The following is a 27009-nucleotide window of genomic DNA, read 5'->3' on the forward strand; positions in this document are numbered from 1 at the left end:
ACGGTAGTTTGCTATAGTGTTCTAGAAGTGAAGCAAGAGGTCAAGGTCCTCTCTTCGTTTAAAAAGTATTTTGACATGTACCTGAAGAGCTGTAATCTGCATGCAGGGCTGTTGACCAACAGTTGGGAAGTGAGACCAACATAAGCTCCATTTTTGGCCAGAATGGATGCAATTGTCTGAATGACTGCCTCCTGGGCTGTAGATCTCTGACTGTATGATTTAGGGAGTCCAGAACTAAGGGACATGAATAGAATAAAAGATTAATATTGCCTAAATGGATTTAGGAAGCACCTCCTCACCTTCCTACCTTTGGAATGATGCACTGCTGCAAGGAATAGATGATACAAATAGTACAGATGAATTTAATGATTTTAGTGAGATAAGCACAGGAGGAAGAAAAGATGAGAGGATATTCAAGAGGAGCATAAACATAGCAGTTATAGTCAGGCTAAATTGCCTTTTTATGTGGACTAATTCTATCCAGTAACCTGAGATTCAGATCTAAAGGGTTACACTAAATCTGTGAGGATTTTTCCTTCAGTGGGAATTTATTGAGCTAGGGGGCTGGTGCCAGCTGAGAATTTGGCAATTTGGATTCATGATGATGAGGAAGTGACTGTGAATATACTTGGGTGAGATTTATGAAAGATGAGTCATTAAATATAGTGGAATGTTTTGGGGGCCCAAGGTCAGATTTCTTGTTAGCATGTTCAGTGGCAGAATATGACCTACTCCTGCTCTTGTTTCTTATGTTCTAAGATGCATTCCAACAAGCCAGATGAATAGTAATAAAAAGAGGCCAGGGAAGTGCTGAGTATCCTGGAGGACTGTCACCTTTAGTGTTTCAGATGCATAGTAGTACACTAAATGTTAACCAGTCACTTCCTTTACAAATCCTGATACATTGGCTGCATTTTTTTGATCACTGACTATAGCTCTTCACCTTGTCTTAACCCACCCTGATACCAGTTACTGCCTGTGTCAATCCACTGCACTACTGCCTGGAGTAAACTATTTAATTCTCCTGACCATTGGAGCTGTTTTTCCCAGCCCAGTGAAGACACAAGGAGACACATCGTCAATACTGGATCGAAAATGTCTTGCAGTCAGGGTGAATTACATCACAGAGATGCACTGCTGTACCCATCAGCTGCTCATCCACATCCAGTCTGAACCTTGGCTTGGTTAAATTAATCAAAGACTACTTGTTAATCATCCAGTATTTTTATTTCTCAACTTTCTGGTGGTGTCCTTTAAAATGCCCAAGTACCATATGTATGTGTTACATCATATTTAAAACATCAATCTATGTGTCCTGACTTTGTTTGCTGTAAATCAACATGAATTAATTCCCCTGCAGCTGTCAAATCAAGTATATATTGCAATTATTCTGGATCTTTAATTTTGTTTCTTTTTCTTTCTTCTAAAACCAAAAGCAGAAAACATTGGAAATGCTATTTAATTTGAGGGAAATCAAAAGCTATATGAAAAAACCTGCCAATATATGTATTAGGTGTGTGATTGGCCAAAGTTAATTTATGACACGGGCTAAAATCTATCTCCCTGAAGTTTTTGTAAAGACCAATCCACTTACGCATCTGCTCTGCACTTACTAACATGCCTAGAATGGTGATGCATTGAGATATAATATCAGACAAGAAAAAAAGCACTGTTCAGTTGAAACACTGCCAAATGTTACTGACAGTGTAAGCCATTGTATTCTAGTTGTAAATAAAGGCAATTTTGATGGTTTGCTGGAAGCTCAATCAGCTTCCCTTGCAAATAAATTAACTGATTCAAGACACTTACAGAATCGTTTTATGGAATAAAAGGCTACAGTGCAAGATGGAATGTTGTGAAGGAAAATTCAGATTTTCTATTTGGAATGATGGACACGTATATTTCTAGGATTTTGTTTTGGGTGTTGAACTATTCAAAAAAAGTACAAGAGATATTGGGGAATGTTTGGTAAACTGGCATTTGCTTATTTGTTCTTCCAAAGAGTAGACATAGCCATGATGGATTGAATTCTGTCCTGTGCTCATTGTGATCTTGCATTACCTTTTTACTCAGTTTTCTGCTGTATGATGAGCAATGTTCTGTGGCCTAGCTGATGGCTGAAATTGGCCTGAATACCATTAGTTCATTAGCTCCTGCATGAAACAGGCATCACATGGAGGTTTGATACAAATTGGATTGAATTGTGATGGCCTATGAAACTGGATAGCTGACCAACACTCTAAGGTCAAATCTTGTCTGCAGCTCAGTCAAAGAAGAATGTCTTGCTTCTTTAATAAGCGACAATCTTGAAGCCACTGTTCACTGAGCATGAATACAGGCCTCAGATGAAACAAACCAAAAACCTGTTTGAGAACCTGTTGAATGCCTGCATAGTAATAATTCACTTTGTCCTTCCAAGTCTGACAGCTAGCTGTGTGGATCTTTTTAGTGTAAGTCAAACTCACTGAAAAGTGCCCTAATTATACACCTCACCTAGTGATTTTCATTGTAGTTGCAAATAGGAATGCTGCTTTGAAACATGGAATCCCAAAAGTAAGTCTTCTTGTCACCTAATTGTTTATTTCTGGTAGGAGTAAGTAGTTACCTGATTTCAGGCTCTTCTCCACCCATCTTAAGAACTAAGAGCAATAACAGTCTGTCCACTGAGACCAATTTAACACAGTCAGACCAAGGAATCTACACTCAGTGGCCATTTTATTAGGTACACCAGTAGAACTAAGTCTGGCCTTGTGCTGCTATAGCCCATCCACTTCAAGGTTCAACGTGTTGGGTGTTCAGAGATGCTCTTCAGCTTGAACTAGTCTGGTTATTCTCCTCTGACCTCTCTCATTAACAAGGTGTTTTCATCCAGAGAACTCACTGGATTTTTTTCTTTATTTTGCACCATTTTCTGTAAACTCTAGAGATGGTTGTGCATGAAAATTCCAAGAAATCAGTAGTTTCTGAGATGGTCAAAGCACTCTATCTGGCACCAGCTATCATTTCACAGTCAAAGTCACTTAGATCACATTTCTTCCCCATTCTGATGTTTGGTCTGAACAACAACTGAATCTCTAGACCATGCTTTTATGCATTGAGGTGCAGCTGCATGGTTGGCTGATTAGATATTTGCATTAACAAACAGCTGTACAGGGATGCCTAATAAAGTGGCCACTGAGTGTTTATGACCTTAATGATATGTGTGGCTCTATAACCAAGAGGAAAAAGGAGCTAGAGAGCTCAGCTCTGAAGTCCCAGAGGAATTTTCCCAGGCTCCTGCTGAAAGGAGATCACTGCAGCCTTGGGGACCCACAACAGACAGCTGCCATTTCCCCTTTGGCAAGCTGTAGCAGAGAACTGGGAAAAGCACCAGGAATTACAGGATTACTTTTTACGAGCACCCTCCAGTGCCAACACACTCAATGCAGTATTCAGGGAGATTGGCACAGCCAGAGATTCATTTTTAAGGATGGGATGTGAATCTGAGGCTCATCCACTGTCAGTTAATTGTAACAAATCCCATGACACTGTTCTGAAGAAAGTGTGAGCAGTTGGCAGAATCTTGTCCCGAGTCTCATCGACTAACCAAAACAGATAGCCTATGGGATCTTGCTGCCACTTTCCCTTATTGGGACAATGATTTCCCTTCCATAATACTAACACTGTTTGGACTGGCATGAGGCAATGAAAGGCGCTACAGAAATGCTGTTATTTTCTTTAGAGCCATGCTCGCAGGCATTGATCTTGCGGGGAACGCGTCATTTTACACAAATGCGATTGATCAGATCCGATTTTTGAGTTACAGAGAAATAAAGGGACGAGGCTGTGATGACTCCACAGCGGCGGTAGACTGCAGGCTGTTTGACTATCACATCTGGTGTGCCCTGACAATTAAATGCAAATCCAGGAGCGTGTTGCCGCACGTTGAGGGAGGGCGATACTCGCCACTGAGGATTTGAGGGAGGGCGATACTCGCTCGAGGACTGCGGAGGAAGGAAGCTTTGTTACAGCATCCTGTCATATATCGATAGAAAATAAAACCGAAGGGGAGTTTCCTAGTCTGTCCACGTCTGCAAGCCCCCCCCCCCCCCATATCTGAATGTGGTGCGGAGACAGCATGTGAAAGGTCCACTGTTTACAATACCACGAGAGGGGAGAAATGGAGACGAAATCGTTGTTTAATCTTCAGAAAGCTCTCGCACAGCCCGTCAAAGTCTGCATGCTTGACCTGCTGGACGATGCGGTAAGTCAGATGCCAAGATCTACCCATTGGCATTCGTTTGAAATTAGTGGCCCGCTGTGCAGCACCGCCCAGTGCAAACCTGCCTCGTGAGGAGAGGGGGGCAGGCGTGGAGCAGTTCTCCTTCGAGTTTATTTACTGATCGCTGCAAATTGGTGGTGGGGGGGCGGGGGTGGCGAGGAGGAAAAGAGCTGATCTGTACAATACTGTAAATAGCGCTGAACAACAGTTTACTTAACAGTTGCTCGCTTCAGTGGACCACGCGGTAGTTTACATTTATCACATCCTTGCAGTCAAATGGGGATTTACATAAAACTAAATAAATGCAGATACCAGAAATCTGAAGTGAAACATGAAATGCAGGAAATAGTGGGTCCACTTTGGCTCGCTCTTGGTCCATGGAAGCGGCCTGAACCACTCAGTATTACCAGAATCTCTTTTGTTTAAGGACTTGTCTAATCGCCATTCAGGCAGGAACTACGGTGACATCAGAGCAAAAGTTATTCATCATGATTATACTGTGTTTGATTTTCTCTGAGGTGCCTTGGGGGCATTTAATTAAAGGTGCTACAGAAATAAGCGCTGTAAATTCTATCACTGGAGAAGGTGAACTTTTCTGGGAGTCTGCTGTCTGTAGTTCTTGAGCATTGCCCTGTTTAGACCTTGTGAACCAGTGTCTGGCTTTCAGCCTAGCAGTTAAAAAGGAAGAGCAAATATTGTCCTCCACCCCCTGCCCTTTATAAACTGACCGCTAAAGCAACGAGGAACCACTCAAACTATTGTTATTTGAGCACCTCACTACCGTAGTTCCACGAGAAAGGAATGAACACTTTCTTTCCTGGTTCCTGGGATTTTTCCCTTCCTAAACTTCGCCAACTCTTCCACTTTAACACCAACCTCTTTCAACAAGTCTTTGGTCACCTGCTTACCTGCCCCGTCTGAACACAACCACGTGTGCACAAATACATGCAAAACTGGTTCTCCCAACAGATAAAAAGTGACCTAAAAGTTAGTTGGCAACACTTCTTCAGTGGAAAAATCCCTTGGGGCACAGCTCTCTGTTAAAGGTAGAATATCCATGCAAGCATACAGTTGTTTTAGACGAGGGAATGAAGAAACATGGCAATTCCACTGATTTTAAACAAAAGATTATATGAGTCAGTGCCAAATGTTCCCTTGAAATGCATTCAGGACAGTGTTTCTGTGACTTGCATCAGAGTTCTTGCTGGAATTCCATGCAAGGTTTTATTTTATTCATAAAGAATGCAATACTGTATCAACAATAAATCTATGTTACCTCTTGACTTTGCCACACATCAGCAGTTAGAAAAAAAAGCCTCCAATGCACGAGCATTGTTTTCCTCTTTTCCTCTTCCTCGGGGTATAATGGGGTATTAGGAATACAGTCTTAACCTATTCACATTTTCCTTTCACTTTTAACTCAGATCCTCCAGACCCGGCAACATCCTTGTAAATTTTCTCTGTACTTGGGGAAAGGCTGTTTTGGATTGGGTATTGTGTAATAACCCAGGTCTTATTAGGAAACTTAATGTAAAGGAACCCTTAGGAGGCAGTGATCTTAATATGGCTGAGTTCATACTGCAGTTTGAGAGGGAAAAGCAGAGGTCATGAGTATGATTCCAGGAGTGAAGAGATTGAGGAGCGTTTGACAGCTTTGGGCCTGTACTCACTGGAAATTGTAAAAATGAGGGAGGGATCTCACTGAAACCTACTGAATGTTGAAAGGACTTGATAGGGTGGATCTGGAGAGGATGTTTCCTGTGGTAGGGGTATCCAGAACTAGAGGACACAGCCTTAAAATCGAGGGGTGTCCTTTTAGAACAGAGATAAGGAAGAATTTTTTTAGCCAGAGTAGTGAACCTGTGGAATGTTCTGCCACAGACTGCGGTGGAGGCCAAGTCTGTGAGTATGGTTAAGACGGAAGTTGATAGTTTCCTGACCAGTCAGGGCATCAAAGAATACAGTGAGAAGGCAGGTGTATAGGGAGAGTGGAATCCAGGATCAGCCATGATGGAATGGCGGAGCGACTTGATGGGCTGAATGGCCTAATTCTGCTCCTATATCTTATGGTCTTATGAAGAACAGATTACATTCAGAATTGGGTCCTTAAAATGCTGACCATTTGCCTGCAGGCTCCTGTGTCGCCTCCCTGATGGTAGTGCATCTGGGTGATGGGGATTCTTTGTGCTGGATGCTGCCTTTCTGAGGCATCACCTTTTGAAGATGTCTTCAGTGCTGGGCTAGAAGGATTTTCAGGTCACTCAACACCCAGTACTCTTCTCATTCAATGACACTGTCTTTATGCCAATTGATAGGGTGGTTAGCTCTGTGGTGAAGAGTTTATTTGAAGTCATGCAGCTTTTGCAAGGAGGAGCATTATTTTGCCATGTGTTAACCAATAATTTAACTTTGGTGTTTCAGGATTCACAGATATATACATTGACTATTGTCACAATCTATATATTATACACTAAGTGCCGCTGATATTAAAATCATCACATTTGCATCCACTTGTGATGTCATGTTATAGCTTCTCTTGTCCGCTTGCTTGCTTGCTGCACCCCTTTACTATTTCCTTCAGAGAATGTTCTCCAGCTAACTTCTCAAGAAAAAATAAATCCCAGAGTACAGGGTAGTTTGATTTTGTAGAATCCATCCAATTGAATTTTGCACTGGCACATAACCGATAAGAAGGTGCCAATGAAAACGAACCTTCTGTAAGTGAATCAACTTCATAAGCCCTTCACTGTGGCATTTATTCAGCCAAACCACAATACCTACAGGTAAAGCAGTCCCTGGTACTTGCCTTTCTCCTGCCCCTCAGTTAATGTTCCAGTTTTTCCTCATTTAGAGATACAAAAAGTGGCACCACCCAATAATCCATTTACACTAGCCTAATCACAGGGCAATTTACAATGGCCAATTAACCTACTAACCGGTATGTCTTTGGACTGTGGGAGGAAACCAGAGCACTTGGAGGAAACCCATGTGGTTGCTGTGAGAATGTACAAATTCATTACAGACTGCACCGGAACTGAACAACGAACTCCGACGCCCTGAGCTATAATAACATCATGCTAACTGCAATGCTAATGTGGCAAACTTTTCTTCTACTTTTTCTTAGCCTGACATCGGTGGTGGGGAAAATGCTAGAGTTAGTTATCAAAGATATGATAACAGCACATTTGGAAAGCGGTGAAATCATCGGACAAAGTCAGCATGGATTTGTGAAAGCAAAATCATGTCTGATGAATGTCATAGAATTTTTTGAGGATGTAACTAGTAGAGTGGATAGGGGAGAACCAGTGGATGTGGTATATTTGGATTTTCAAAAGGCTTTTGACAAGGTCCCACACAGGAGATTAGTGTGCAAACTTAAAGCACACGGTATTGGGGGTAAGGTATTGATGTGGATAGAGAATTGGTTGGCAGACAAGAAGCAAAGCGTGGGAATAAACGGGACCTTTTCAGAATGGCAGGCAGTGACTAGTGGGGTACCGCAAGGCTCAGTGCTGGGACCCCAGTTGTTTACAATATATATTAATGACTTAGATGAGGGAATTAAATGCAGCATCTCCAAGTTTGCGGATGACACGAAGCTGGGCGGCAGTGTTAGCTGTGAGGAGGATGCTAAGAGGATGCAGGGTGACTTGGATAGGTTAGGTGAGTGGGCAAATTCATGGCAGATGCAATTTAATGTGGATAAATGTGAGGTTATCCACTTTGGTGGCAAAAACAGGAAAACAGATTATTATCTGAATGGTGGCCGATTAGGAAAAGGGGAGGTGCAACGAGACCTGGGTGTCATTATACACCAGTCATTGAAAGTGGGCATGCAAGTAACAGCAGGCGGTGAAAAAGGCAAATGGTATGCTGGCATTCATAGCAAGAGGATTCGAGTACAGGAGCAGGGAGGTACTACTGCAGTTGTACAAGGCCTTGGTGAGACCACACCTGGAGTATTGTGTGCAGTTTTGGTCCCCTAATCTGAGGAAAGACATCCTTGCCATAGAGGGAGTACAAAGAAGGTTCACCAGATTGATTCCTGGGATGGCAGGGGTGGCAGGACTTTCATATGATGAAAGACTGGATCGACTAGGCTTATACTCGTTGGAATTTAGAAGATTGAGGGGGGATCTTATTGAAACATATAAAATCCTAAAGGGATTGGACAGGCTAGATGCAGGAAGATTGTTCCCGATGTTGGGGAAGTCCAGAACGAGGGGTCACAGTTTGAGGATAAAGGGGAAGCCTTTTAGGACTGAGATTAGGAAAAACTTCTTCACACAGAGAGTGGTGAATCTGTGGAATTTTCTGCCACAGGAAACAGTTGAGGCCAGTTCATTGGCTATATTTAAGGGGGAGTTAGATATGGCCCTTGTGGCTACGGGGATCAGGGGGTATGGGGGGAAGGCTGGTACAGGGTTCTGAGTTGGATGATCAGCCATGATCATACTGAATGGCGGTGCAGGCACAAAGGGCCGAATGGCCTACTCCTGCACCTATTTTCTATGTTTCTATGTTTACTACTGCTTCTGTCTTTTTACATCCATTCCACAAATAGAATTCCTGCTCCTCCTCCATTTCCTGTCTCTGACCTCTGTTGAGTGGCATATACTGACTTGCACTATTGCTGTATTGAAATTGGTTTATTATTCTCACACTTACTGAGATACAGTGAATTGCTCGTCTTGCATACTATTTATACAGATCAAATACACAGTGCGTTGAGGCAGAACAAGGTAGAACAATAACAAAAGTTCAAAGTAAGCTTATTATCAAAGTACATATCACCATGTACAACCCCAAGATTCCTCCTCTTATGTAAATCCTAGGAACACAATGAAAGACTGCACCCAGCAGGACGGATAAACACCAATGTGCAAAAGACAACAATGTGTGAATGCTAAATAATAAATGACTAGTAAGTAAGCAAGCAATAAATATCGAGAACATTGAGATGAAAAGTCTTTGAAAGTGAGTCCATTGGTTGTGGGAACAGCTCAGTGATGTGGCAAGTGAGGTTGGGGAAATGTCCCCTCTGGTTCAAGAGCTTAATGGTTGAGGGCTAATAACCGTGCCTGAACCTGGTAGTGTGGGTTCTGAGGCTCCGGTACTGTCTTCCTGATGGCAGCAGAGAGAAGAGAGAATGGCCTGGGTGATGGGGATCCTTGCGACAGCGCTCCATGTAGATGTGCTCGATAGTGGGGAGGGCTTTACTTGTGATGGGCTAAGCTGTATGCAGTAATTTTTGTAGAATTTTCTGCTGAAGGGCATTGGTGTTTCCATACCAGGCCATGATTAAAAAAAAAGTCAATATACTCTCCACCACACATTTATAGAAGTTTGTCAATTTTAGATGTCATTCTGAATTTTCACAAACTTCTAGGGAAGTAGAGCGCGGCTGTGATTTCTTCATAATTGTACTTGCGTGCTGGGCCCAGGACAGGTCTTCTGAAATAATAACACTCAGGAAGTTAAAGTTGCTGACCCTGTCCACCTCTGATCCCCTGATGAGAACTGGCTCATGGTCCTCCGGTTTCCTCCGCCTGAAGTCAATAATCAGCTCCTTGGTTTTGCTGACAATGAGAGAGAGGTTGTTGTTGTGGCACCGCTCAGCCAGATTTTCAATCTCAATGTTGATTTGTCACCACTTTTGAATTGGTGTCATCAGCAAATTTAAATACGGCTGTACAGTCATAAGTCTAAACTGAGTAGAGTAAAGGACCTAAGCACATAGACTCGCGGTGCACCTCTGCTGATGGAGATTGTGGAGATGTTGGTGCCAATCCGAACTGACTGGGGACTGTAAGTGAGGAAATTGAGGATCCAATTGCACTAAGGAGATATTGAGGTCAAGGTTTTGAAGCTTATTGATTAGTTTTGGGGGGATGGTGGAATTGAGTGCCAAGCTGTTGACAATAAAGATCATCCTGATGTATGCATCTTTGCTGTCCAGATGTTGAGTGAAGAGCCAATGAAATACCATCTGCTGTGGACTTGTTGTGATGATAGGCAAATTGGAGTGAATTCAAGCCACTTCTCAGGCAGGATTTGGTATGTTTCATCATCAACCTCTCAAAACACTTCATCACTTGGATGTAAGTGCTACTGGACAATAAAATGCAGATAAATTATTACAGCTACGGAAAAAATGTGGTGCTGCTGGACGACAAGGTGCATGATCATAACACGGTAGTTTGTGAGATTAAGAGACTATCTTATCATACTACAGAACTATTTAATAGTCTAACAGTGCGGAAGGTGTCCTTGAACCTGGTGGTATGTGCTTTCACGGTTTTGTATCTTTGATGCAATGGAAGAGGGGAGTTCACATTATGTTTGCGGGGGGATCTTGGATTTTATTTGCTGATTTACTGAGGCAGTGATAAGTATAGACAGTGTCCATGGAGGGGAGGCTAGTTTGCGTAATGTCTACAATTCCCTGTGGTTTCTGCTGGTCACATGCAGAGAAGTTGCCATACCACACTGTTATGCATCCAGATAGGATGCTTTCTACTGAAGATTGTGGATTTGATGATGGTTCAGGGTTGTGTGGTGATTCTTGCAGCCTGCTCTCAGCACATCCTTGGATTGTGTTGCCCGTTAACACAAATAACACATTTATTTTGTTGTATATTTTGTACATGTGATAAATAAACTAATCTAAATCTGAATCTATGGTGCATCAATAAAAATTGGTAAGGGTTGATAGTGACATGCCAAATTTCTTTAGCCTCCTGAGGAGGTAGAGGCATTGGTGAGCTTCTTGGGCATGGACAAGCAGCTGGTGATGTTCACTCCTCGGAACTTGAGGCTCACAAACCTCTCAACCTCAACACCATTGATGTAGACAGAAGCATGTGCACTGCCTCTTCCTCCCCTCCACCCAAGAAAAAACGATAACCAACTCTTTGGCTTTGCTAACATCGAGGGAAATTTTGTTCTCATGACATGTTTAATTCTGTCTCTGCTTCTCTGCAAACTGGCTTAAATAAGCAATTTCCAAGCAAGAAGTGCCTGGCCATTCAGGAACACAAGTGTAAATATTTTTCCAAAGCATCTCCAATGGGGATGGCTGGCATAAATGTTGAAAGGATATGTGAGATTTCCAAGGAAATGAATGTTAACAGAGCTCAAGGGAGAAACTTTTGATGTTCCAGAAAAAGGAGATTTTTTTTTCATTCTCATCTCTTCAGTGTATTCTGTTGGACAGGAACAGAATGCAGTGGAAGGATTAGCATGCTCATTCAAGCACACAACCGTTCTGCCTAACCACTGGGCTAGTGCCACAAAGCATAAAGAAGCTCCTGCAATGAGAGGTTCCCTCAACTTATACAAGAATATTAGTGATTATCAGCCCCGCATTCTGGACTGGAATTACCGTTCTCTGATTGGGACTGAACAGAAGGGGTTTGAACTTTCAGCTGCTGGTTTAGGAACCAGAAGGCAATTAGAGGTTATATATTAAAATGGGAGCAGTGGATAATTTGTACAGTTGAATGTCATTTTGATCTTTTTATCCTGGAAGCCTATTAGCAGAGAGTAGAGAGGACATTTCATGTGAATATAATGGAAAAAGAAAAGGAGAGAACATCATTAGAAGTCAGTTCATTCTGGGTAGCATGTTTATACTCTGTTATCAAGGGGATTTTTCACTTACAACAGATTTGCATGTGCCATTGGTCCGTGTGGGTTTTATTTTCCAGTCTATCTACAGTATACCTGTTATGACTGCACCATAGTAATAGTGATATCGAAAGCTGCTTTTGGCACCATGTCTAAATTTATGCATTTTTTTTTCCCTTTGGCACATGTCTCTTCTAAAGAAATGCTGCTTACTGGCAGGTTTTTTTTCCATTTGTGAGGTAAATGCCAGTAAAAGATGAACTTCTGAATAGAGGCAGGAGCAGAATTGATGAACGAGAGGGCTGGAATTCTACAAACATAGTGGGATAGAAGAGCAGTTAGGAGTTTGTCTGAACCGCAGCTCCTTCTGAACTGAGAAAAGCGATTTGTTAAAAGGATGTATTGAAATCCTGAACACGAGGAGTTCGGCAGATGCTGGAAATTCAAGCAACACACATCGAAGTTGCTGGTGAATGCAGCAGTTGTAATGAAAGCCTGGGCTGGAATGTTCTGATGTCAACTCCTGGTGGGGAGAGATCACAAGCTTGTGTATGGGAGAGAAAATGAATGCAAGGGTGAAGGTGAGAAGCGCAAGTACTCTGTTTGGATAAATAGCATTGGTTCCTTTGTCTTTCGTACCCCTGAATGATGGTAGATGCCCAAAGATACAGCTTTTCAAGGGCTTGGCCGCCAGACAAAAGAGGAGAATTTCTTCCCTTGAAGCATAGTGAATCTTTGGAATTCTTTAGAGGAATGTGATGTTGAATCATCAGGCATAATCAAGGATTAGATAATTAGATTCTGGGAGAATAAAGTGTTATGAGAATTGGACATAAAAATGAATTTAAAATGAAATTTCTGTTCAGCCATGGTCTTATTGAATCACAGAGTTGGCTCGAGGAGCTGCCCAGTCAACTTCTACTCTTTCGTGGCAGCAGAACACAACACCTGACCTAAAGCAACCTCAACAGTCAAATGTTGCAGGCCACACCACTAGAGCTTTGTCAGATAGAATTTGTCACCAAGCCAAATAAGGTTAAATTAGGCTGGATTAATTTTAAAGAGAATCTTAAAGGAGGAGAGAGAGAGAAGTTTGGTGATTAAATTCTAGAGCTGCTGGTTCAGATTGCAGGAGCGATTGACAGCACTGAGCGATGAGGTCTGGACAGTAAGAATGCAGAGCTGTTTCCCAAGAAAGGTCTGTTTCTCTGAATAAGTCATAAATAAAATATGTTATACCAAAGGCATTGTAAAGAATGATAGGTGTGTTGAAGCTCTAAATAGCACACATTGTGCCAAAAGATCGGGACTAATATGCTAAATCAGGGAATTCCAGCGTTTTGACCCAACTAGAAAAAAATAGTTATGCATTCCTTGGCATGCATCACCATGAAGTGGATTTTGTAAACAAATGTACAACATCACCACTGTAATGTGGCACTGAGTTCTTAAAAAAAGACATGACTCCTTTTGTTTTAGCAAGCTTATCCATTTAACTGACAATCCAAACTGATACAGTTTTAGATTCAATTCCTGATGTGTGCTGTTAGTTGGTAAAGGAAGGACCAGCATATCTAAATAACATCTTTCAACATTGCTGAACATGCCAAAATGTTTTATAATCAAAACACTCTATCGTGTACAACCGATTTGTGAAAAGCAAGCTTCCAAAAATAAAGCTGAAATTAATGATAGGATCATCCAATTTTAATGCTGCTTGAGTCAGAGTCATACAAAAAAAGGGTCAGCCAGCCCCCAGAATCCACATAAACCATCGAGTACCCATTTATACAAATTCCATTTTTCTCCTTACATCTTTCAATTCCCACTGAGAGTTTAGCACTCAATACACTAACGGCAATTTACAATGCCTATAAAAATTCTTCAAACCCCCCCCCAGAAGTTTTCATGATTTAATTTGGCTTTTTTGACACTGATCAACAGAATAAGACTCTCAAGTCAAGGTGAAAACATCTCTACAAAGTGATCTAAATTAATTACAAATATAAAACAGAAAATAATTGATTGCATAAGTATTCACCCCCTTTAATATGATACAGCAAATCATCACTGGTGCAGCCAATTGGTTTTAAAAGTCACATAATTAGTTCAGTGGAGATCACCTGTGTGCAGTCAAGGTGTTTCAAAGGATTGTAGTAAAAATACACCTGTATCTGGAAGGTCCAACTGCTGGTGAGTCAGTACAGTATCCTGGTAAAAACTACACCATGAAGACAGAAGAACACTCTAAGCAACCTTACGAAAAGGTTATTGAAAAGCACAAGGCAGGAGTTTGATACAAGAAAATTTCCAAGTCACTGAATATCCATTGGAATACAGTTAAGTCAATCATCAAGAAATGGAAATAATATGGCACAGGTGTAAATCTGCCTAGAGCAGGCCGTCCTCAAAAACAGAGTGACTGTGCAAGAAGGGGACTAGTGAGGGAGGCCACCAAGAGACCTATGACAACTCTGGAGGTGTCACAAGCTTCAGTGGCTGAGATGGGAGAGACTGCGTATACAGCAACTGTTGTCCAGGTGCTTCACCAGTCACAGCTTTATGGGAGTCGCAAAGGGAAAGCCACTGTTGGGGGAAAGAAAAACCTGCATGAAATCTCGGCTGGAGTTTGCCAGAAGGCATGTGGGAGACTCTGAAATCATCTGGAAGAAGGTGAAACTAAAATTGAGCTTTTTGGGCACTAGACTAAATTTACATTTGGCATAAGGCAAACACCACACATCATCAAAAACACACCATCCCTACCATGAAGCGTGGTTGGTGGCTGCAACATGCTGTGGGAATGCTTCACTGCAGCAAGCCCTGGAAGGCTTGTGAAGGTAGAGGGTAAAATGAATGCAGCAAAATACAGGGACATCCTGGAGGTAAACCTGATGCAGTCTGCAAGAGAACTGTATCTTTGGAGAAGATTTGTTCTCCAGCAAGACAATGACCCCAAGCATAAAGCCAAAGCTACGCTGGAATGGCTTAAAAACAGCAAAGTTAATGTCCTGGAGCGGCCAAGTCAGAGTACAGACCTCAATCCAATTGAGAATTTGTGGCTGGACTTGAAAAGGGCTGTTCACTCCCAATCCCCATGCAATCTGACAGAGTTTGAGCAGTTTTGCTCAGAAGAATGAGGGAAATAAAACTGAAGTGCCCAGATGTGCAAAACTGATTGAGACCTATCCACACAGACTCAAGGCTGTTATTGTTGCCAGAAGTGCATCTACTAAATACTGGCTTGAAATGGGTGAGTAATTATGCAATCAATTATTTTGTGTTTAATAATTGTAATAAATTTAGACCAACTTGTAGAAATTTGTTTTCACTTTGACACGAAAGTCTCTTCCTATTGATCAATGTCAAAACCAAATTAAATCCACTGTGATTAAATGTTGTAAAACAATAGAACATGAAATCTTCGCCAGGGGGTGGGGAGTGGGTGAATACTTTTAATAGACACTGTATAGAAGCCAGTTATCCGAACTGCTTGCAGGGATGTGGAGGGAGAATGGAGCAGTCAGAATAAACCCACGTGGTCACAGGAAGAACATCAAAACTCTGTGCAGACAGCACCAAAGGTCAGGATTTGGAACAGTGAAACTTGGTACTCCACCATGCCACAGGGCCAGCTGCAGGAAAATGGGCTTAGTATGATGTTCAGCACAGACATAGTGGGCTGATAGTTGTGTTTTCATGCAGACTAGCCTGTTGTATTTGAAAAAATCCTTTTTACTCACTCCATGAGATGGAGACTCTGCCCGTTACACCAGTGTCATTTGGGGCAGGAATGAAGGTCCTCCATCTCTGGCAGTGTTCAGGGTTTCCTCTAAGTTTTCACAATTGTCAGTCCTGGGTGGAGTCTCAGGAGTACAGTTGCACTCAGATGTAGAAGGATTGTTCATTGTTGCTTCTGTAACAATTTTGTTTTTATCAGTTAGCGTTGTTAGCCCTGAGCCGAACACCTCATCCTGGAGGACCAGTGGACCACTCTTGGTATGTCCTCTACCTTTTACCCTGTTTGGCATGGGCGACACTGCCAAGAGCCAAAGCGTAAAGCCCTGACTCCAGCACGCAGACCTGCAGGCTATGACAAGATTGTGGTCCTCTTGGAGGTCCACTATTTGGATTTCGCTGATATTTGTTGCCTTTCTATAAATCGTCGTCGTGGCTATCCTTTGAGGTCGAGGATGATGGTCTTCGTTCTGTTGAGCTACTTATGGGCTCTCAAGTGGGCAATAATAGTTGGCTGCGTGACTATGCAGGAAATGGGTCATACTTGGGGAGAAGAGATTTAGTTTATTTTGGTCTTTAGCTTGGCTCAGACTTCCTGGACTGAAGGTCCTGTCCCTGTGCTATACTGTTCTGTGTTCCATCTACACTCTAACAATGAAGGGCCAAATATACATTTTCCCCAAGACTGAGTGGTGTGTGACTTGAAGGACCCCTGCCAACAGAACTGTTGACATGTGACTGTTATCCTTGAATTTCTAGGAAGAAAATGTCTTGAGTTTGGAAAGGACTCTTGAAGAAACCCAGTATCTTGCAGATTGCATCGTCTGCAGCAGCAGAGGCTCTGTCTCTTGCCCCTCTATTGTAGGGAGCAGATAATCAAACTATTCCTCTAACTAATTTAGAGCTTATTATTTATTTAGTGCATTATATCCCTCTGAAAATTAGCTAGATTAACTTCCAACCACGAGCTTTATAGGCAGCTGTTTCTGAGCTGAATTGGAGTCTTTTACAAACAGTGGGAGTGCTTTCCATATTACAGTGACTTAAATCTCTCATTTTCAATTCCTTTCTGTGTTGTTTTTGCCGATTCTCTTGAATCATTGTCCTCTCGTTCCTGACTCTCATGCTGAAAACAATTTCCCCATCAACACCCGCTATGATTTTAAATACAGTCGGCTCTCCATATCCACAGGGGTTTGGTTCCAGGACCCCCCTCGGATGCTCAAGTCCCATATATAAAATGGCGCAGTATTTGCATATAACCTACGCACATCCTCCCGTATACTTTAAGTCATCTCTAGATTACTTATAATACCTAATACAATGTAAATGCTATGTAAATAGTTGTTATACTGGATTGTTTCGGGAATAATGACAAGAAAAAAAAGTCTGTACATGTTCAGTACAGACGCAACCATCGTAGCTCTTCTGGGAACGCTGATGCTGCCTCGGCATCAGCCGATGCTGATTCTCCGGTGATCTTTAAGTTCTTGAGGCTGTAGTGCTTTACATAGCTAGCCAGCCATCCCTTACTAGCCTTAAACTCCTTTCTCTCGCTCACGACACAAGTAGCGAACGAACGAGACGCGAGGCGAACAATGCTCAAACAACGAGTAATACTCTTAATCATCTCTAGATTACAGTAGTTATAATACCTAGTACAATGGAAATGCTATGTAAATAGTTGTTACACTGTATTGTTCAGGGAATAAGGAGGCTTTGGAGGAGGCTCAATAATACTAATGCCAGGATCTGTGCTGAAACAACAAGTGCTGGAGGGAGAACTTACGGGTTTTTTTCTCAATCCTGATGTGCTGTTGGATGAATCCGCGGATATGGAGGGCCGACTGTACTTCCTTTAAAATCATCAGTTAAATGCCCTTGTCTGAGAGGATGAGTCTTAACATCTGTTGTCTCTACACACATCTGACAGCCCTCTACCCAAGGAGAACTCTTGTTAAATATCAGTAACCTCTGCAAGGTCTTGACATTCTAAGGCCTTAGATTACCATAACTCACTTAGTGTTTATTTATTTATTGACATACAGCGCAAAATAGGCCCATCCGGCCCTTCGAGCCACGCCACCCAGAGGACAATTTACAATGACCAGTTAACCTACCCAACCGGTATGTCTTTGGACTGTGGGAGGAAACAGGAGCATTAGGGTCACGGGGAGAACGTACAAACTCCTTACAGGCAGTAGCGGGGATCGTGAAGCTTCATGCTAACCATTACACTACTCTGCATCCTTGTTGAACTTAATGCTTTTATTTATAAACTCAATAGGGAAAATTAAAAACCGAGACACTGACAAACACAACATTCTCCTGTGGTGTATTTATGGCTCACAGATATTCCCATTAAATAACCTAAACAGGTTATTTTTTCCTTCCTGTCCACTTACCCCTCTTGTCCTGCATTGCAGTGACAAGGACAGCTGGTACAAGAGGTAAGCACAAAGAATTGGACTGATTGTACTTAGACAATGCCAAGTTTCACAGAGATACGGTGACTCATACTCACAGCACTGGGTTGCTTGCGTTGAGTTGAGGTTGTTTTGAAACAAGACAGTTTATCATAGACCAGAGAAAATCTGCAGGTGCTGGAAATCTAAGCAACATACACAGGATGCTGGAGGTCTCGGCCTGAAACGTCATCTGTACTCTTTTCCATAGGTGCTGCCTGGCCTCCTGAGCTCCCCCATCATTTTGTGTGTGTTGCTCAGTTTATCGTAGATATTGCTTTTCCGTAATGAAGCTTCTAAAATACCAAAAGAAATATTGATTCTGAACTGAGCATAATTTCACTTTAATGGACACTAGATTGATAACATAACTCTGGTGAAGCTGTGCAGCTAAGAAGTACACTATCAGCTCTGTTCAGTTGTTAACTCTCGACTGACAAGCCAAGTGTGGTACTGAGAGACAGAGCTGCACTGTTGGTGGTGACATCTTTGAGATGAAACTTTAAAATGAAGTAAACACGAGGAATTCTGCAGATGCTGGAAATTCAAGCAACACACATCAAATTTGCTGGTGAACGCAGCAGGCCAGACAGCATCTCTAGGAAGAGGTACAGTGGGCGTTTCGTGCCGAGACCCTTCGTCAGGACTAACTGAAGGAAGAGCTAGTAAGAGATTTGAAAGTGGGAGGGGGAGATCTAAAATAGCTAGTAAGAGATTTGAAAGGGGACGGGGGAGATCTAAAATAGCTAGTAAGAGATTTGAAAGTGGGAGGGTAGCTAGTAAGAGATTTGAAAGTGGGAGGTTTCTCCCCCTCCCCCTTCCACTTTCAAATCTCTTACTAGCTCTTCCTTCAGTTAGTCCTGACGAAGGGTTTCGGCCCGAAACGTCGACTGTACCTCTTCCTAGAGATGCTGCCTGGCCTGCTGCGTTCACCAGCAAATTTGATGTGTGTTGCATTAAAATGAAGGATTGTTTGTCTCTCAAATCATCAGAAAATATCCTATGATTCTATTTGAAATCTTATATGTAAGAAGAGCAGGTTTCTGGTGCATGCTATACAGTATATATTATATAGAGCAGCTCAATTTGTATAATTATAGAAAGTAGCACACTTACAGTATAATAGAAAGTGTACATCCCACACATTATAAATATCATTCCCTTTATAAACTGTTATAGGGAAGAGTGTAGGGAATAGCCCTTCAGCCCACAATGTTGTGCCAGCCTTTTAATCTACTCCATTAATCAACCCCTCTGTCCCACATAGCCTTCCATTTTTTTTTCTTTCATCCGTATACCTATCTAAGAGCACTGGCTGTACACTCTATCTATGCCTCCTATCATCTTATACACCTCTATCAAGTCACCTCACATGGTTCTTAGCTGCAAAGAGAAAAGCCCTATTTTGCTCAACCTTTCCTTGTAAGACATGCTCCCTAAAACAGACAGCATCCTTGTAAATTTCTTCTGTACCTTCTCTAAGGCTTCCGCATCATTCTTGTAATGAGGTGACCAAAACTGAACGTAAAAACGTTCCAGAGTTTTGCAGCACTGCAACACTATCTTGTGGCTCTTGAACTTAATCTCCCGACTAATAAAGACCAACACGCGATACATCTTCTTAGCCACCCTAATAAACTTGCACAGTAACTTTGAGGGACCTACGGACATGGACCCAAGATCCCTCTGCTCCTCCACGCTATTAAGAGTTCTGCCAGTAACCTTGTACTCTGTCTCCAAGTTTGACCTGCCAAAGAGAATCGCCACACTTTCCTGGATTGAACACCATTCGCCACTTCTCAGCCCAGCTCTGCATCCTATCAATGTCTCATTGTAACCAACAGCAACCTTCTGCACTACCCACAACACCACTGACCTTTGTATTTATAAAAATCCACAGAGGTCACAGAACAGGTCCAGGCAAAATACGCTGCATATACTACCACCCTCTATTAGCAAGCCAACTCTGAATCCACACAGCCAAGTTTCTCTGGATCCCATGCCTTCTGACTTTCCGAATGAGCCGACCATGCGGAATATTGTTGAATAATTTACGAAAATCCATATACTTGATAAGTATTTTGGGTTTCAAATGACACATACCCTGATCGAACTTCATTGATATCCTTAATCAGGCTGCTATTTTATCCCTGTTGTTTCATAATCCTGGCCTCATGTCCCATGGTTGCTTGTGATGCTCAGTTTGGGAGGAAAACAAAGAGAAAGAAACACCTCTTTAACAGCAGAATGTAGAATTCCCCCAGGAAATCAAACTGCCTTTTGCAATATGCAGTCATGGCTGTTACTCTTGACTTTAGCTCAGAAGAAGATCCATCATTTTTTAAAAAACATGCTGAATAATCTACTTGAAGTTATCCAATAGATGAAAATAACCACACAGTTAAACTAAATGCCTGTATTCTTTAGCGGTCTAAGCTATTTTCAGGGTTTGTGTTTCTATGTGTCATTATGGTAATTAGTACATCAGTATGAAAATTGCTTTTGGATATTGTATCGTTGCTCTGGTTCAAGCCTTCTGAAAATATAACATTGCCTGCAAATTTTCTCCTCCTTATCCGCTCATCCCCACTTCCTGTGCACCATCAAATCCCATGACACTGGGCAATGATAGTCATTACTGTGTAGCCCATAGGATCAGTGCAAATATTTTGGCCATAATTAGGCATTTCACGAGGCACAATTTAATTATTAATTTAAAAAACTAGAGAGAGGACTCTTGGAATTTAAAAGATTGGTTTCTACAGAAATATTACACCAACATATGGTAATGCATTGGAAAATATCCTGTTGTGTTTCAGGAAATGGACATATATTGGAAGGAAAATGAATAACTGGGAAATGGAAAAATTGGATGGGGATTAGAAAGAGTTAGCAAAGGCATGGTAGGTCAAATGGCCTTTTCCTTTGCATTATAATGAATAATAGAGCAGCGTTGTAGCATTTTGTCATAAGCTTGGCTGTCCTGTCATGAAGCAAAGTTACTGAAGATGCAACAAACTTCCGAGGCTAAGCATCATTCCCAGCCCTCAACCCTGGAGCCAAATCCTGTCTCTTTCACGCTGTGTCTAGAGCAGGAAATTGATTGTTGCTTCGAGGTCGATGGGACAAAGACAAAAATAAATTTCCAGAGCCTAAGTGGCACCTGTGAAATTGAAAGATGACTGCAAGCTGGCGGTGGGGAGAAGCCCCAGCAATCCTACAGAGCGGCGTCATTGTCATATCTCATTCCTTTGAAGTCTGATTGCGAGGCATACGCTTTTTTTCTGATAGCACAGCATAAAAGTCAACCAAGAGATGTCAGAGCAAGGAAAACGGAACAGGCTTTGACAGGAGGTGAGAATGGAATGCTTCTCTGTTCTGTCACAGTGCCGTTTCCTACAGCAACACGTCCAAGGTTGGAGCAGTAAAATGCAGTGCAACTGTATTGTGAAATAGATGGTGAGGCTTGCACCTGGCAAATTAGAGTATGACTTCTATAAATACAATGTTGTGATTCCACTGGTAATGTTTTCCTGAGTACGAAGTTATTGTGGGTTGTAAGTTTCACGTCAGGAACCTGAGCACAAAATGAGTGTGGGCCTTTCAGTGTAGTACTGAGAAACCAGGGCATGGTTGGAGGTATTGTACTGTCTTACAGATAAACTGTGAAACGAAGCCTTTGTCTGAACTTTCAGGTAAATGGACAAGACACCTAGAAGCACCAGGAGTTGTCCTTGGCGTCTGGCCAATATTTATCTCTCTGTCTATAAGCATAAAACAGATCATTTTTATATCATCCTGTTACTGTTTTGTGGGAGCTGGCTGTGCTCAAGTTTCGTGCTTCCTTTATTACGAATTGTCAATGCTGCAAATGTGTTTGATTGAATGTTAAACACTTTGAGCTGTTGTGGGTTTTCTTTCTTGGGACTGATGTATTACTATTTTGATCCTACACAAAAGGAGACATTAGATTTCATCAGGTTTGAGTTGCTACCGTGAAGGTGTTATGAGCCACCGTGGGCTTCTTGAACAAGATTTTGTGTGGAAGTACCTCAGTATTGATGTACTACTAGCTTCTTGCTCAATCTGGTGCTCCAGGTGATGGCATATAGGGAGAGGTGGGAGGAAAGGCTGAGGCTTTGACAGCCAGGTGCCATATATAAAAGATGAACCTGGATAATGTTTGGGCTTTGCCAGGACACTCGCTCTCCCCTCCCATAGTTGACCAGGATTTATGTTAACCATTGGACAAGTTACCTGGTGCTGCCATTGGTATTGTCATAGGACAGCACAATAAGTACACGGGGCTACTGTTTCTAGTCTAGAAAAGCCTTCAATTTATGAACTGGAAAATGAAAATTCTTGCCCAAGGACCAACCAAGCAAAATGAGATGGTATTTCCATAACATTGGCTGTGTAGGAGCACTCTTTCCAGTGGTCTACCTCAGTCTGGAGAACAAGTGGACACGCCAAGTGTCTTTCATGATTCTGGAGGCAGCATTGTGAACTCTGCCAGCGTTGCTTTCAGACATTACTGGCTTTGTACATTTATGAAATGCTCTTGGCTCACAACCCACGGGTCCCAGCTGCAGTTCAAAATTAATCAAGCTGATCAGTTGCCCCATGAGCAGGATACAGATGCTTTCCATGAGCAGAAAAATGCTAGGATTAACTGGGGTGAGAGGGGTGTTGGACTGACAGGGCAGTGTCTCGCCTGATCTGTTAATCAGCTGGCTTATAACCACAGTGAGTTATGGCTAATCTCTTTAACCAGCTCATTTACCTTCATCAGTCTGCAGCAGCCCTGGACATCTTCCTTTGGAATACACCCTCCCAATCTTGAGCACACTGATATCCTAACCACAATCTAGAACTATGTAACACTGTTTGCCAGTAGCTTGTCTTTTCTTAAGTAATGCACTTCTTATAAATTGTGTGGGCTCCTGATAACCCAGATTATAAAATTATTTCAGAACTACTTAAAAGACCATAGTGTGGTTGTCCTCCATCTTGCTAATACTCTCTGACCTGGAAATGCTAGCATTTGCTTAATTGTTTACGTCCTTTTAATATTTATTTAAGAGTGCTCCAGTAAACTGCAGTCAATTTACATGCATCACTTAATGTAGACACCCAAACTTTTATCTTAAGATTTTTCTAAGAAATTAATCTAATATGTATCTAACCTTGCATTATGTTCAGAAGATGTTTTATTTCTTTTGGCCATCACTGGTTGTTATTCTTTGTGGACTGATTGAGGTATAGTGTTCTTCCTCTGCAGGAAGAATTGAGGTGCATTCTCTATTGGCTGGCTATCAACTCTGGTTTCCTACATCTTCCTCAATGATACCTATTTCTCTAGTATGTAATACCTTCTTCATAAGATCTAAATTGTAGTGGAGTGTTCTGCATTATCTCCAATGTAGAGGAGATCACCGCACGAGCACTGAATTCAATACACTAAAATGAGGAAAAATTGTTTTACCTGGTAGTAGGCTTGGGAAGAAGTAAAAAGGTGGGTGTTGCATCCCATACTGTTACATAAAAAAGTGCCAAGAAGAGAAGTGTTGTGGTGGAATTGGAAGGCAAAGCCATGTTGCAGAAGGGATGGTTGCTTAAGATCATGAAAGAGGAGGGTAGGGGAAAACGTTTATGATGAGGCAATTCTGTTGGAGCTGGTGAAAATTACAGACCATGTTCTGTTGAAAGTGGAGGTAGGTGGGACGGAAGATGAACTTGAGAACTTTTTCCTCAATTGTTCCTTTTAAGGAGTCCTCCTCTTGCCTTAATCATGCCTTTCCCTCTTCCAATGTTGTTAGAGCTCTAGACATCATCTCCCCTAATTCCTGCTCTTCTTTTCTCACTCCTTTTCAATCCAACCAGAACGAGGAGCAACTCTTTCCCTTGCAATGATGCTGTCAAACATGATGAGTTCCACTGGCATATTTTGTTGATACTAGTATTAATATTGCACGTGAGTTACTTCCCTCTGTGCTTCATTTATCCATGTGTTAGTAATCCCAGTGTCTGCTCTAATGATCAAGAGTTCAAACCTACTGCAGTAGGTGGATAATTTGATTTAATTGATAAGGAAAATCTGTCCCTATTGATCTACCTTGGCTCTTAACAACCCTCTGAGATAACCTAACAAGCAATATATTCAAAGTAGTTTCGTTTTGGGCCATTTGTAATACCTAATAAATTTTGGTCTGGCTGGTGATGTCCTATATGGAGTTTTCTTCATGACCTAGAACTTGAGAAGTAAAATCTCACATGGCTATCCATTGCAGTGCACTGCTGAGAGGAGTACTGCATCTTTCTGATGAAATATTAAGCTGATACCCTGTTTGTTCTCTCAGTTATTAGTTTAAAAAAATCTCTCAGCGCTATGTCAAGTAATGAAATGTTCATCTTCCTGACTTTTATTTGTCCTTCTAACAACATTTACAAACAAAAAAACAGATTGTCCAATCATTATTGTATTGTTGTTTATGGCATCTTGCCTGCCATAGTGGCTGCTTCATTTCCTAGGTTACAGCAGCAATTATGCTTCAAATGCTCTTTAGACAGTGAGGAGTTTTGGAACATTCTGGAAGGAATGGGAAAGGTGCTATATTGAGCATCCAATGCATGAATTCCCAGTTTTCATTAAATGAGTCAGCACTGCTTTCTTTAAAACACTGTGTGGTGGTGTCTCCCACATGAACCTCACCAACTCAGTACATCTGTTGCACAAAGAGGAGAGATCTCTGCAGAGGACTTTAGGGTCCCAACCCAGACCAACTTACTGTATAACCATGTACTGAGTGCAGCTTACTTGAGTTTAAGTGACTTCAAAGGGTTAATAATAGTAGTTGTGAGTGGAATTGCCAATTTGATACTTGATGCTTTCATTACCGGAAGTTCACAACTTGCAGAATGAATGTAATGTTTTGTGGTTAACAAACTCTATATCCTACATTTGTGTTTGCAAATGCCCTTAAAGGTCAGTAATACACAATATGTGGAAAATCTGAGCTGCAGGAATTAATGGAGTGGATCACAAAATATCCTGTGCAGTCAGGGCAAGGAAGCTTCTACACAGTTTTATTACCATTAGCAATGTCAGAGCAGGAGACCCTGACCAGGATCAGAATTGATCTCACAGGAGGTTAAGCAAGACATCACCAGAACAAGGCAGAGAATGTAGGAGTTGAGCAACAGTTTGCTCACTGGATTAGGTTGACACCAAGCAAATAAAGTGAGTTTGGATGAAGATGCATCTTCTGGGGACAAGGCAAGGTCAAGCCAACTTGTGATGGGAGAGATAGAGAAATCTCACAAATTATTGTGGAGAATTGTTGCCCAAATGGTAAAAACCTGATGCACTAATGCTGTCTCACATGACTTAAGCATCAACATGGACACCATTGCAGAATAACATCACTGGCATGGTCTTTCTGCTCCTTGTTTTTCCCAAGCAATTTTCTATTATGCTTACATTGAAGCCAGTGTATTCTGAGACCAGTGAGTGACCCTCCTCAAGGACCCTCCTCAGAGCAGAGGCTGGTGTCAAAGGGATCTTCAGAGTAGCTCCAAAGTGACCACTCTTGGCAATGGAAGATCAGCAGTTTGTAAGTCTTTGCTGCTTGGCTAAGTAATCTGAAGATGGAATCAGAGAGCACTCCAGGGTTGATAACAACAATGTCCATTTAAACAGTATTTTTAATGTAGCAGAAATATTCCAAGGTGTTTCACAGAAGTGTGAACAAACAGGTCATTGACTATTAAGATGTGACGTTGCTTCAGGCCAAGTCCCTGACAAATTGGTTACAAATAGACGGATTGATGATTAGTGCTGTTCTATGTGTGGTTTGGTGTATGAAATCAGCAAAATATCAGTGGATCTGCTGTCTGGTACCAGGCAAATCAGTACAGCCATTGTAGGGTGACTAAACAACCCCAACCCAGGCTAGCTTAGGTGTAAAGGGTGTGCACGGTCCCAGTAGGTTTGACACCATCCTGTCAAAGTAAAATTGAGTGTCCCGTGAGTCCGAGACCATCTGTACCTGGAGAGAAAATGGGTGCTGATGAATCACAGCAGCTCAGAATTATTCATGCTGGGTCATTTGAGGAAGTAGTTGGTAAAACAAGAACTGGCATGGGTGGAGGAAGGTTATAACAGCATCCAACATATTCAGCGGTCACAGTGGCATCATGTTTTAGACACAGTAACATTGGCAATAGTCAGCTATCAACCTTCACACTTTGCACATTTCACCTGGTGTGAATGAAGTGGGTGCTTTTCTAACCCTTCAGTGACACCTCCAAAATCAGTGTGTCTGTGAAAGTTGAGAGTGTAACTCAGATAGATAAGAAAGGCAGTATATAATGGGCAGTGGTCAAACTGCTAACAAGCGTGTTCTGGAAGATTGGTCAAATAGAAGGGGAATGTTGGCATGGAAATTGCTGGCACTGCACAGCAGCCCATCCCTTTGAAGAGGAATGACACATCACAATGTGTCACCCAACAGATCTTCTATCCTAAACGAATGGGGTTCACCCACAGTACTGAGATGCTGAGCATTAGGTCCTGTCATTCCTCTTCCCGATTTGTCTACAAAGTCAAGTATTGTTCCTTAGGCTACACTCAGTGGCGACTTCATTAGGTGCCTCCTGTACTTAAAGTGGCCACTGAGCATTTGTTTGTGGTCTTCTGCTGCTGTAGCCCATCCACTTCAAGGTTTGAGATGTTGTTCATTCAGAGATGCTCTTCTCAACACCACTGTTGTAACATGTGGTTATTTGAATAACCATTGCCTTCCTGTCAGCTTGAACCAGTCTGGCCATTCTCCTCTAATCTCTCTCATTAACAAGGCAATTTCACTCAACTGCCACTCACTGGATGTTTGTATTTTTTGCACCATCCTCTGTAAA

General features: G+C 42.0%; 1 protein-coding gene across 2 annotated transcripts in view; it reads left to right on the top strand.

The window, feature by feature from the left end:
• Window positions 1–27009, top strand: part of LOC134359840 (ral guanine nucleotide dissociation stimulator-like) — a 157569-nt gene that overhangs the window by 52493 nt on the left and 78067 nt on the right. Inside the window, exon 1 of one of the 2 annotated variants that reach the window (XM_063073567.1) lies at window positions 3925–4243. The exons of the other annotated variant lie outside the window; for it this stretch is intronic. Coding sequence (XP_062929637.1) covers window positions 4160–4243 — 84 coding nt within the window. The 5' untranslated portion in view covers window positions 3925–4159. Of the gene's footprint in view, window positions 1–3924; window positions 4244–27009 lie in introns of those variants that run through there. 2 annotated transcript variants of the gene reach the window in all.

The sequence above is a fragment of the Mobula hypostoma genome, chromosome 21 (assembly GCF_963921235.1).
Source record: "Mobula hypostoma chromosome 21, sMobHyp1.1, whole genome shotgun sequence".
In the NCBI taxonomy this organism is placed as follows: Eukaryota; Metazoa; Chordata; class Chondrichthyes; order Myliobatiformes; family Myliobatidae; genus Mobula; species Mobula hypostoma.